The sequence below is a fragment of the Carassius carassius genome, chromosome 10 (assembly GCF_963082965.1).
Source record: "Carassius carassius chromosome 10, fCarCar2.1, whole genome shotgun sequence".
NCBI lineage: Eukaryota > Metazoa > Chordata > Actinopteri > Cypriniformes > Cyprinidae > Carassius > Carassius carassius.
This window is the reverse complement of record NC_081764.1, coordinates 32,128,039-32,141,328: the sequence shown is the minus strand read 5'-3', so window position 1 is coordinate 32,141,328 and position 13,290 is coordinate 32,128,039. Positions and strand designations below refer to the sequence as shown.

Sequence of the window (13,290 nt, the reverse complement as noted above, 5' to 3'; positions counted from 1 at the left end):
AGTTCGTCAAAACTAATTGTTGATACGTCACGAGTGTACGCTAATATTCCAAGCAACTTGATAAAATGTTTAACTTGACTGAAGTGTAGCTTTAAGTAGCCTAAACACTCCTCATGTGCATCTGACTAACGTTAGCATACTTCATTTGATTTTAAACGCTTTTTGTCACTGCGGTATTTAGACTATTACTCCAAATAACATTTTCAGTTTGTGTTTGGATTATTTGACACCATAATGTTGTAAACAAATACATGAAATGATCTTATGCGTTACTGAGGAGAAATGAAGCCGTATACCGAGCCTCCTCATCTCGCAGCCCGCAGTCTTTCTGAGGCATTTCGCTCCGTCTCAGCAGTGCGCGAGTGACGTTAATTCTAACCAATCATACTATTCCCCCTCCCCCCCTGCGACGTTAATGAAGAGACGGACAAATCAGCAGCCGAGGGGGCGTTCACCTGTGGGCATACTCAGAGTTAGTGCGAGAAATTCAGTCTGGAGAAGAGGAGAGAGCGAGGATAAGCATCCCAACACATCCCACCGTTTGGACTTTTTCTCATTCAGGTGTGCGCGGTGAATCAAGCACAAGACACCGGGAGAGAAGCCGTGGATTTTCTGCCTGATTGAGGACTGAGAGGGAAATTATCTGATCGCACTCGTACTTGACTTTTTTTTCTCTCTCTGATGGGACAGTTTATGTTGATATTTGAGCAGAACAGGTGCGTTTCATATGGGCTTCTCCGGTAATGCGGAATGACCATACGGGACCGTTAACGCGCGCGTGGATCACCTGATTCATCACCGGTACCGCATTACGCGCGTCCCTGACCGCGCTCTGGTCTGCGGGAGAAAGTTCATAAAGATTGTCTGATTGATTGCTGTGAAATCACCCCCCCCCCCCAAAAAAAAACAGCTGTGCTTTGAATTAGATTTTTTTTTTTTACCTAAGTATGACCTAGTCCTCAAAGCAGTGATCAATACGGATATACTCATACTCACTTGAGTCAGAATAATATTTATATATATATATATATTTTTTTTTTTTTCTGACTGGTCGAACGGATTTGACACTATGTGCACGAATTGGTAACCTCCGTGTGAGCTCGCAGTGAACCGAGGTAAGAAAACGCATGCATGCATACACCCAAACGGGTTTGCATGCATAATTGTTGTACTGTATTGTTTAAAACACTGCCACTTATCGTGCATATGCTATTTATTCACAGTAAATCCCAAATGCATGATGTGTAACTTTGAAGGAGATGAAATAGGAGACGTTTTGTGTGAAATGTCTGAGTGCTCGACTGGCTGCATTATTTTATCAAGAGCCTCTCTGCATGAACAGGGAAATGATTACAGTGAAAACCAGGCTGTAGTGGTGGTTAGAATGCATTTGGTAATTATAGCCAGAATGCATTGTCATCTTTATTAAGATCACAAAGCAGATACTATAAACCAGACTATTAACACGTATTACTTGATTTTTAATTACATTGATTTTGATGGACAATTGGTGTTGAGTGAGTGTTGAGTATTATGGAATGCATTGTAACATATTATAATGTTGTGTGTTGTAGGGTCGTGTTTGGCTGCTCTTTATCTACAAATGTAAGGCTCTGTGAAACCTTGGCTCTGACAACACCATATGGAGACAACTGTTTGAATTAAAGGAGCAGGAACACGTGTGAACTGCTGTCATGGATTTAAGGGATTTTTTCTTGTTGGCAACATTAGTTGCTTGTTTCTGGTTAGATCCCACCATAGCCCAAGAACTCATTTACCCTATTCGAGAAGAGCTACAGGAGAATGTTCTTATTGGAAACATACCAAAGGACTTAAACGTCTCCCATATGAACTCTGCCACCGCGGTTACCAGTAATCTGGTTTACCGACTTGTGTCAAAAGCAGGTGACACCCCGCTTCTTAGAGTGATGAGCAATACAGGAGAAATCTTTACCACCTCCAACCGTATCGACAGAGAGAAACTCTGTCCTGGCCCCTCTTTTGAAGACAGCGAGTGTTCCTTTGAAATTGAGGTGGTCATTTTGCCCAATGACTATTTCAGATTAATCAAAATTAAAATCATTGTCAAAGACACTAATGACAATGCCCCCATGTTCCCCTCACCTGTGATCAACATTTCAATTCCGGAAAACACACTCATCAACAGCCGCTATGCTATTCCCTCTGCCACTGATCCAGATACCGGACCCAACAGCGTACACAAATACGAGCTGTTGAACGGGCAGAGCGCTTTTGGTTTGGATATTGTGGAGACACCAGAGGGTGAGAAATGGCCTCAGCTTATCGTTCAGCAGAATTTAGATAGAGAACTGAAAGATACTTATGTGATGAAAGTCAAAGTGGAGGATGGGGGGAACCCACAGAAATCCAGCACTGCCATTCTACAGGTGACTGTCACTGATGTTAACGATAACCGGCCTGTCTTCAAAGAAAGCCAAATTGAGGTCCACATCCCAGAAAATTCTCCCGTCGGCACGTCTGTAGTTCATCTACTAGCCACTGATGCAGACGTGGGTGCCAATGCAGAAGTCAAGTACATGTTTGGGGCCCAGGTGTCTCCAGCGACAAGGAGACTTTTTGCTCTGAACTCCACCACGGGACTCATAACAGTTCAAAGGCCTCTTGATAGAGAGGAGACTGCAATTCATAAACTTACAGTACAAGCCAGCGATGGAAGCTCGAGTCCAGCAAGAGCCACCATCACTATCAATGTGACTGATGTGAATGACAATGCTCCAAACATTGACCTAAGGTACATCATCAGTCCAACTAATGGTACTGTAATGCTTTCTGAAAAAGATCCAATTAACACCAAGATTGCCCTTATTACTGTATCTGACAAAGACACAGACGTCAACAGCAAGGTGATTTGCTTCATTGAAAAAGATGTTCCATTTCACCTCAAAGCAGTTTATGATAACCAGTATTTGTTAGAAACATCTGCACTGCTTGATTATGAAGGAACCAAGGAGTACATCTTCAAGATTGTTGCTTCTGACTCTGGAAAACCTAGTCTGAACCAGACCGCCCTGGTCAGAGTACGGCTGGAGGATGAGAATGACAATCCACCCGTTTTCACCCAGCCTGTCATTGAGCTGGCTGTCATGGAGAACAACCAACGTGACATGTTTCTGACAACCATCAGTGCCACAGATGAGGACAGTGGACGGAATGCAGAGATTGTCTACCAGCTTGGACCCAACGCATCATTTTTTGATCTTGATCGTAAAACGGGAGTGCTAACCGCATCCAGGGTGTTTGATAGGGAGGAACAAGAGCGGTTCCTCTTTACGGTCACCGCTAGGGACAATGGCACCAGGGCTCTGCAGAGTCAAGCTGCAGTCATAGTGACCATACTGGACGAGAACGACAATAGCCCTAAATTCACACACAACCACTTTCAGTTCTTTGTATCAGAGAATCTGCCTAAATATAGTACAGTTGGAGTAATCACAGTCACAGATGCAGATGCTGGTGAGAATGCCATGGCGAGACTCTCAATCCTTAATGATAATGAGAACTTCATCCTTGACCCAGATTCTGGAGTCATAAAGTCCAATGTATCCTTTGACAGAGAGCAGCAAAGTTCCTACACCTTTGACGTCAGAGCTGTGGACAGTGGAAGTCCTCCATGTTCGTCAGCTTCCAAGGTGACCATCAATGTTATTGATGTCAACGATAACCCCCCCATCGTCATCTACCCACAATCAAACACCTCTTTCAAACTAGTGCCACTGTCTGCGATTCCGGGATCGGTTGTGGCTGAGGTGTTTGCAGTAGATGGCGATACGGGTATGAATGCAGAGCTCAAGTACACTATTGTGAGTGGCAACACAAGAAGCCTTTTCAGAATTGACCCCGTAACAGGAAACATCACATTAGAGGAGAAACCCATGGTGGCAGACATTGGCCTCCACAGGCTGGTGGTCAACATCAGTGACCTAGGTTATCCAAAGTCCCTGCACACTCTTGTACTAGTTTTTCTGTATGTAAATGACACGGTTGGAAATTCCTCATACATAAATGATCTCATCCGTCGGACAATGGAAACGCCACTGGATAGGAACATTGGCGAGACCAGTGAGACTTATCAGAATGTTGACAACCTAAAAACTATCATTGCCATCGTGACAGGCGCTATGGTAGTCATTGTGGTCATCTTCATAACAGTTCTAGTGCGCTGCCGACATGCCTCACAGTTCAAGGCGGCTCAGAGAAAGAAGCAGGGTGCCGAGTGGATGTCCCCCAACCAGGAGAACAAGCAAAACAAGAAGAAGAAGCGCAAAAAGAGGAAGTCGCCAAAGAGCTCCCTCTTGAACTTCGTCACCATCGAGGAGAACAAACCCGGCGATTCTGCCCACGAACCCATAAATGGAACCATAAGTCTCCCGGCTGAGCTCGAGGAGCCCGGGATTGGACGTTTTGATTGGGATGCCACCCCTACTACCACCTTCAAACCCAGCAGCCCAGACTTGGCCCGGCACTACAAGTCCGCTTCACCCCAGTCGGCCTTCCACCTCAAAGCTGACACTCCGGTGTCTGTGAAAAAGCATCATGTGATACAGGAGCTGCCACTGGACAATACCTTTGTTGGGGGCTGTGACACGCTTTCCAAACGTTCCTCCACCAGCTCTGATCACTTCAGTGCCTCAGAATGCAGTTCACAAGGAGGCTTCAAGTCAAAGGGGGCACCTTTGCACACCAGACAGGTAAAAGAACACTTTTACTGGTCTATAAGTACTGCTTATAACTGCCCTGCTCAGTACTGAAGTGCCTGTGGTAGCTAACTTGCTCTGAGTGGTACATCTGTGATGCACTATGTAAAATGTAGAATTCAAAAAGCCCCCATAGATGTTCTCATATAATGACCAAAAAAGTCGTAAATATTGTATGTGTTTTATATGAAACTAGCAGACCCAGGCAAATTGTAATCATCTTAGCACATGCATTTCTCTGTGTTTTTTTTTATATTTATTTTATTATTTTATTTATAAACCTTTACTTGAAACAAGTGCTGGATAAGCAGTTGGTTTAATGTGTGAGGTTCGAAAACAAACCAACTTCTCTTATGAATCCTAGGAGGCAAGATTCAGTTTAATTTCACTGCTCTGTCATGGTTCAAAGATGCATTGTTCTGAAAGTTTGTGAAAGAAACATTTTTTTCTTGCCTGTCTACTTCGATCACCATTTTCTCATTCCGACATTCAAACTCTTTTATGGAAGAAATTAATTTGAATCTAGGCATTATCAAACAAATCATCACTTTTATGAGTAACCATTCAAGTTCAATATTGTTCTTATTTTTCTCCATTTGTTAATTAGCATTATCTATGATAGCAGGTTTTTTTATTATTATTTTTTTTTTATCTTGGACTGCTGTTAATCTACTAATAGAGAAAATGTGTGCACTCAACATTAAACATTATCTCCTGGTTCATTAAATCCAATGGTATCCAAATACTAATCCAATAAACTGTCTCGGACATTTAGTATAGACCTGTGTTCTCTTTCGATAGCTGTACATAATTCTCAAAGACAATTCTACTGTATAAAGCGCTCAAAATCACAAAAGCGCGTTGCACAGCATCTCAGTATGAAACCCAGATGATGAAAGAGAGTTGAGGGAGGGTGAGTAGGCGGGAGGGAAGGGAATATTACCTTTAGGTGGCACTGTTGTCCTGTATGGCATATTCTGGCTATGGGCCAACATGCAGTGTGTGTGTAATGCACGGGGAAGAAATGGGGAGCAGTCACTTGTTCTCTTTCTGTCTCTCTCTCATTCACTCCCTTTATCTCTCACTCACTTTTTGTCTCTCTCTATCTCATTGCCTTTCCCTTGCCCTTCTGTCTGTGTGTGTGTTTATGGGAGCATTTTTCTTAGTAAACAGCTCATGTCTAATGATGGACTGAATACACAACAGATTGGTAATGGCTGTTAGAGATGTATAAGATAAGGTCTGACCGTTGGAGAACAAACACATACAAACTTGTTAACTTTTTGTTTCATTATTTATGAATTATATTTTTTTGGTTGTGCATGGATGTTTTTTTTTTCTTTTCCTTTTTTTTTTTAGTTGAAGACAGAACTGTTTTATATTTTTTTGTTAACTTTATTTATGAATTATGATTTATTTAATTTATTTATTTAATTTATCTATTTATATTATTATTATTATTATTATTATTATTATTATTATTTTTTTTTTCACTTACGGGCATTTTTCCAACTTCTGGCAAAGTGTAGCTACAGTAAGTAAACCTACACAACTCTGCATATTTCCAGATTGAGTGTGTGGAGGATTGTTTATAATTTCCTTATGCATGAATAAGGATGAAGCTGTACAATGAAGCTGTATGCATGAATGAAGCTGTACAAACAAAAGAATGTCTAATATAGTTTTTCGGGCGGATGCGAGTCTGGAAGATGGGGGCGTCTAGGTTGGCTTGCTCTTGTGTGGGCGGTCCAGATCACGGACATGATTAGGGGTAGGCCACACAGGATATGACCGTTCTATAGGTTACACTGCATATCATCCCATTCCCCTTCTAAATGAAAACATCAAACAAGTGTGATGAATGCAGTGAATTCTGATTTTGGATATGCAAAGCAATTCTTTGCTGTCTCTTTCCTTCTCCCTGTCTAAGACTTGCATTGTAAGAAGAAAGAAAGGAGTACACCAATGTAGAGCGACAGATTACATAATAAACTGCAATCCAGGCCAAGAGAGTGGCCTCTGCAGCTACTGTCCTATTGGGAACCATGCCGTCATGCTGTACATGACTTAACAAATGTCTCAGTGACCCAAAACAATAGCTGCCACCGTAAGTACAATGACAGATGCCTGTCAACGCTGTAGATGGATTGTACCACACTGTGAAATGCACTATTCGCTCAGTCCAGAGGGGTCTGTGTTTGAACAGGGGTTGCCCTTTGTGTCTCTCTCTCAGTCCTTTAAAGGCCACTGACTGTGTGTTTCCTCTCTAAAGCTCATAGATACTGGGGCACCCTCCATGCAGAGCTAGTTAGCACAGCTAGAGGCACATCAGTGGCAAGCTTATTATGGCACCCAAAACCTCTGCTGACAGCCATAGGGCAATAAACACTTGTCCTTTCTTTTCACAGACTGAACTGAAGCAGTGCAAACAACGAGCACAATGAGCAAATCTGCCTGATAGTCAAGGGTGCAGCAAACATTACTATTTTCGTAGTGCAATGAACAAAAAAATGGTTGTGTAAAAATACGGCTTTAAAGGAATACAGTTCTGAATAAAATTCTTAATAATTTACTCACCTTCATGTTATTCTTCTATGCATTTCTTCTTCTGTGGAACACAAAGGTGAAAAGCCAACTGGGTCCAGTGTTTATAGTTTTTTTTTCTATGCTAATAATGCTTCAATTTATGCACCACAGAAGAAAGGGTGTCATATACTGTTTGGAACGACATAAGGATGAGTAAAGATGACCGAATTTTTCATATTGGGGAGAACTGTCCCTTTAAGACCAAGCAGGGGCATTAGTTGCATGAGCGATTCATTGGGTGAACATTAATGCATTTATCCAACGCAAACTTACATTGCAAGCAAAGCTTAATATTTGTCAGTTGATGCTTTCCTTCGAAACCTCATGACCTTGCTAATAACATGCTCTACTCTTTAAGCTAAAGAAACTTGTCAAGTCACGTAATTACTTGTCATAAGTCAAAATTATAAATATGTTCTCACGACTTTCCAGTTGTTTCTACACAACTTTTGATAATGTGTTGTAGGGAAATTTCCACTGTGCATCCAGGAATCAATGTGTATCGTTCCTTGCCCATTTCTCTGTCACTTTACTTTGTTTTTCAGAGTGAAATTCAATAATATAACAGATACAAAATTGCTTTCCTTCTAAAGAACTCATTGATGAAGAGCGTTTATTGCAAAATAATCTTAGTAGGCCATTTATTTCTCATTTGTAGTTTTTTATTATTATTATTATTGCATGGGGCAAACACACACACACACATCACGGTTCAATGGCTTCTCAGGATGGAGCCGCATTAAAAAGTCTATTATGAAGTGTATGAAACATTTAGGTTATTGATTAAGCGTGCATGCATAGTGTGCAAGACTGCACTGCGGGAAAACTCCTCAACAAGCCTGATTAATAAACTCAGTTGGAGAAATTAAACTGGGAAGTTACTGCTCATAGTGAACCGAACTCATATGAGCATTTATAAGAGCGTTTGCACTTCATGCTGGGGAGTTTCTTCTCATACTCATAATTTCTCAGATTTCAAATCAAGAAATTCACTTACATAATGTCAATCAGATTCAGATTTCTTATCAGATTTTTTCCCATAAATATAGATTCTTAGAAAGCCTCATTCAGATGTATAGGAGCCCTGAGAGCAGGCTAACAGCTCTACCGGTGAGTGCTAGCAATAATGATTAGCAATTATTCCAAAGTGATGCGGTTATTCTGTTTGGTTTAGGAAGCAATCAGACCCGTGAGATTCTGTGGGACTGTTTTTAGAGACAAGATGATTGTCTCTCATGCTTCCTCTGTTGCCGAGCTGTTCTCTAATCTGGCAAAGGCAGAGTGCAGTCAGCTTTCCCACTGTCACATAATAGAAGAAATCTGTAAGCATCGCCTTTCCTGAGAGTCTCAACGAGTTCCAAAATGGAAGAAAAGAGTCTGGTTGCTGTCTTGAATTGCAACATTGAATCTTAAGAGATTACACATGCATCAGACTCGCACTCCGCCATATGTGAGCGAGACAAAAGTTACTAGCGAGGGCACGGAGCGAATAATATGTGGAATGAAGAGATGTGTGTGTGTGTGTGTGTGTGTTCAAGACTCTCTCCAGTGGCTTTATGCTTCAATGAATGGACATCCTAATGCAAACAGTAGAGACTCGAGATGGTACGGGGGAAGGCGGTAATAGACTGCATTGTGATGGTGAAGGGCCGGGAGGGAGTAGTTCTTTCAAACAGGTTCATTTGCCACATTACTAAGGGATTAGCATGGACGGGGTTCCCAGGATCAGGGCCTGAAGTTTGAAAAGATTAATGGACTGTGACATTATTGCACCTGAGGGGGATGTCTGTTGCGATATCTGGTGCGTTGAGCTGATGGAGGGGCTCCGTTGGGCCAGAGAAAGAGATTTAGTCCGGGTACAACACTTGCGGCTGCTTGCTGCCTCTCATTGTCTTGCATAAAGAGCCTCTGCAATTCATTATTACGTGTTGTTGGGCTCCTCTTTGACTGGTTTGCGGGAGCCTAGATTAAAAATTATGTAAATTGTGTTGGACTGGCGCAGTGTTATGTTATTAAATAAACATTCTGTTATCATTTACTCACTCTTGTGTTGCTCCAAACCTGTATGCCTTTCTGTAGAACGCAATAGAATATATTCTGAAAAATGCTACTGCATTTTTTAATCCACACAGTGCAAGTCATTTGGGGTCCAAAAGTGACTTTCATTTCATGGACAATAGAAGAAAGAAAATCATAGTGATGAACGACATAAAGATGAGTAAATGATGACAGGATATTTATTTTTGTGTCAACTGTCCCTTTAGAAACCAGTTGTGGATAACCAAATTGTTCCGCCTTCAATGCACCAATTTTACACAATACACTGGCACCACAGAGTAACATTCAGCTGAACCTCAAGGTGAGATTTATCCCAATTGTATACATTAGAAACCAAAAATACTTGTCTTTAGAAAGATTCCTAATTTTCTAAATCCATTTGTAATGATAATAAACCTTTGTATTCATCCGGAAGAAGGAGGCGGGAACCGGCGGACAATCAAAAACATTTTAATAACAAAATAAACACAAAACAGCGCACCAGCCCCTCACGGACGACTGGTGCGCATAAAATAAAAACCAAAACACAACTAAAAGCCCAGGCCTGGTCCTCTCTCGTCCTTCACTGTCGTCGCTCCAGTTTTATATCCTTCCATCTCCTCCATGGGCCTCGAGACCGGTGGGACGAACAGGTGTAGTTCATCTCCAATCACTCCCCCGGCCTCGCTCCCATGTCCCTCGGCCCCGCCCCACTCGTCACACCATTTTATACACAAGCCCCTCTAAATTCAAGGGTCAGTCCCTTCATTTCAGCCCAAAAGGCAGTGGCTTACAATTCTGAAATTTGCAAGGCTGTCCGTTTCTCATATATAATCCAGTCTACATCAAGCGCAGTTTGTCAAATCCCTGGTGGGAGTAAGCAGGTTTATCTTTCAAACAGACCGTTGATTGTGTACGTTCTGGACCTAATGCTGATGTGTAAACTTCCCCGTTTTGTCCCTGAGAGGCTCACCCTTTAAAGTTCAAGTTGAACTCACTCAGTCTAAAGTACTTGCAGTTATAGCCCTTGTTGGGGCCAAACTGTCAAACTGCTTTTGAGAGGGTACTGATGGAAGACAGGCGAAACGGTGCAAGAACAGAATGTTGCCTCAGGATGCCCGTTGCAAAGCCTGTGTGAAGCTCCTAAATACAGAGAACAAACTGTTTGAGTTTTGAGGTTTGAGGTTGGGTTGAAGGCACCCCACTTGGGTGCTAGCAGAATTTTTAGCAAGCTCAATACTTTTACGCTGTACATTTACACAGATGTTCAGAATGTGTAGAACTTCAAGCAAGTCCTCCCTCTCCTGCATGGACAGAATACAGAGATGCTTAGATAATTCTGCTATAATAGAGTTTTTATTTATTCATTACCCCAAACTTTCACAGACCATTGACAAATTATCAGGATTTTGAAGATTTTCAGATTGGTCTTGACTTTTTTATTTATTTTATTTTTTATGATCATCATGCACCTACTCTCACGACTGTGGAGTAAATGTGATTAAAATAAACTTCAGTGGCATCAAAAATAATTTGGACATTCATTCCACACTTAAAATAACATGAATTTAATTTAACAAAATATCAAAGTGGCACAATACAAATAAAGATAGACCTTTTTCTTTTGCCAAGACTTTTAAACTCAGTGGATGAATAAAGAACTTCCCCTGACTTTCAAGCAGTGCAACCACAGGTAGAACACGAAGGTGAAACACCACAAAGTGTCTACATATTCCACAAAATCTCAAATAAATGCCACTTGATTTGAAATGTAGACATTTTAAGCAAGGTTTGATTGTCCAAATATGTCTGGATGTTTGAAAAAAAAATATATTTTTATTTTTGAAGTCAAAAGGAGAGAAAGAGATAAAGTATTCAAAAGATAGATGTTCAAATGTGTTTAGCTGTGTTGTTTCTTCTGCCAGCTCTCTAGCAGCTCATTTGCTGAAGTCACAAGCAAAAGTCAGCACCATTCATCATAATTCCATTTCATAAATCAAACTGATTGATAAAAGATGGCTCCCGGATCCACTCTGTGATCTCTGACAGGCTACATGAGAACATTCTGCCTTTCACTCCTTCTGATTTTTATTTCCACTTCCATTCTCACTCACATATTAACATTGATTTGATTATCCTCATTGCATGGTTCCTAATTATATATAACAAAGAACATGAACAAATAATTAAACCCTATCATGATAACACCAGAAGTCTCTGTTTATTTCATCTAACGGTGTCTACATTCTGCAATTTTTAATACATTTGGGTAACGACTCACACAATATGAAATGGCTAAAGTAGATACGGTGGAAGAAAATGTTTCTTGACTAGTTTTGTGATGTGCTGGACACTTTTTCCTTCTTGTCCACATGTTTTCACACTGTTTCAAATGCTCACCTGAGATACAGTAGGGGTTCATCTTATGTGCACCTGCTCATCTCAACATTTCTTGGGACAGAAGACACACATCCCACTTGAACACCACTGTACACTCTTAACAGTAAAGGTTCCTGTTTGAACCATGAAGGGTGTTAGATCCTGATGCCATAGAACAAGTTTCTTCTAAGTCCTCAAAGAAAAACACCAATGTACTGCAACGTAACCCAGAAACCATTATTTTGATCTAAAGAACCTGTAAGGTAACATCAAGAATGTTTATAATCTCCAAAGAGCAATACAGCCAACTAAAGAGCCCCATACAGGGGGGAAAGCAATGATAAGAAGACTACTGAAGAACCTTTATTTTTGAGAGAGTACTGTGACCATCCCAAGTGCTGTTTCTCTGACATAAGTGACATCATTATGACACAATGAGCCCTGTAGGGCCTTGCCAAAAATGTAAGGCGTCATCCTGTCAGATTATAACTCCTCCCCCTTTCTTCAGATTGATAGCTTTGATTACCATAATCTTTAGTGAACTTCTCCTGTTCCACCCCTTCCACTGCAGGCACCATAATTTATAATGTACATAAAAGATGTTTTATGTAAATTGACCTCCTGGTAATCTTGCTTAACGTGTTGTGTTCTTCTATAATGGACTGTTATGGTTTTGTTTCTGCATATTTTTTATTCACTTGTTATAATGTTCTTCCCCACTGCGATCTGTATGCAGCTCAAGTAATCCTTGTTGGCTATTAATATTATGATTTTGTTTTTGTTTTCTGCTGAGCATTGTTGGAACGGTGATATTTTATCTTTTTAATTTCATAATAAATGTTGAAAATTGATCATGTTTTTTTTTATTCCTTTCTGGATTTATTCCTAGCTTTGCACTTTGAGCATTAATCAGGTTTTACTACAGATAAATGTACCCATCATTATTCACTCAATGCAATGCTTTCATCATGCAGATCTAAGGTTTTTCTCAAATTTAGCTGCATCATACTAATGCTGCATCATGCACACTGTTAAAATCACTTCTGCACTGTGATTGAAGTAAGCTTATAAAGCACAGCTTGCTTAAAACCTGTTGGCATTAGCTCAAAGTAGGAGTACTGTATGTCTATTAAAATTAGACCAATGATGAAGTATATCAAGTAAACAAGAAAAAAAAAAGAAAAGAAACACTGAGTATGCATATTTATTGAAGATTTATCCAAGTTTTGTTGTATCTGATTGAATGTAGTAAAATTGAAACAAACCAATTATTAACACAATTGAACATATTTGATTAGGGTGCTATGGATAATAAATTATAAATCAGTAAGTGCATTGCAACTTAGGTTTTACTGAACTGCAAATTTAAGGATATAAAGATCTGAAGTTATGTACTGTATAACTTTAAAAATCCAGCGTAGCATAAAAAAAAAAAAATACTACAAATATGTTGCCTCTAGCTTTTAAGCTTTAGGATTGTGAATTGTTGAAAATGTGTCTGTGTGATATGAAAGGACAGAACATACCCTGAAGCTCTTTGCTAGGTTTGAAA

At 40.4% G+C, this 13,290-nt stretch overlaps 1 protein-coding gene across 1 annotated transcript in view; it reads left to right on the top strand.

The window, feature by feature from the left end:
• Positions 1-954: 954 nt before the first annotated feature.
• The window catches only part of LOC132152177 (protocadherin-9-like), a 294,090-nt gene continuing 281,754 nt past the window's right edge, over positions 955-13,290 (top strand). The window contains exons 1-2 of the mRNA XM_059560943.1: positions 955-1,115; positions 1,575-4,730. Of these exons, the coding sequence (XP_059416926.1) occupies positions 1,695-4,730 (3,036 nt within the window). The 5' untranslated portion in view covers positions 955-1,115; positions 1,575-1,694. The remainder of the gene's footprint in view (positions 1,116-1,574; positions 4,731-13,290) is intronic.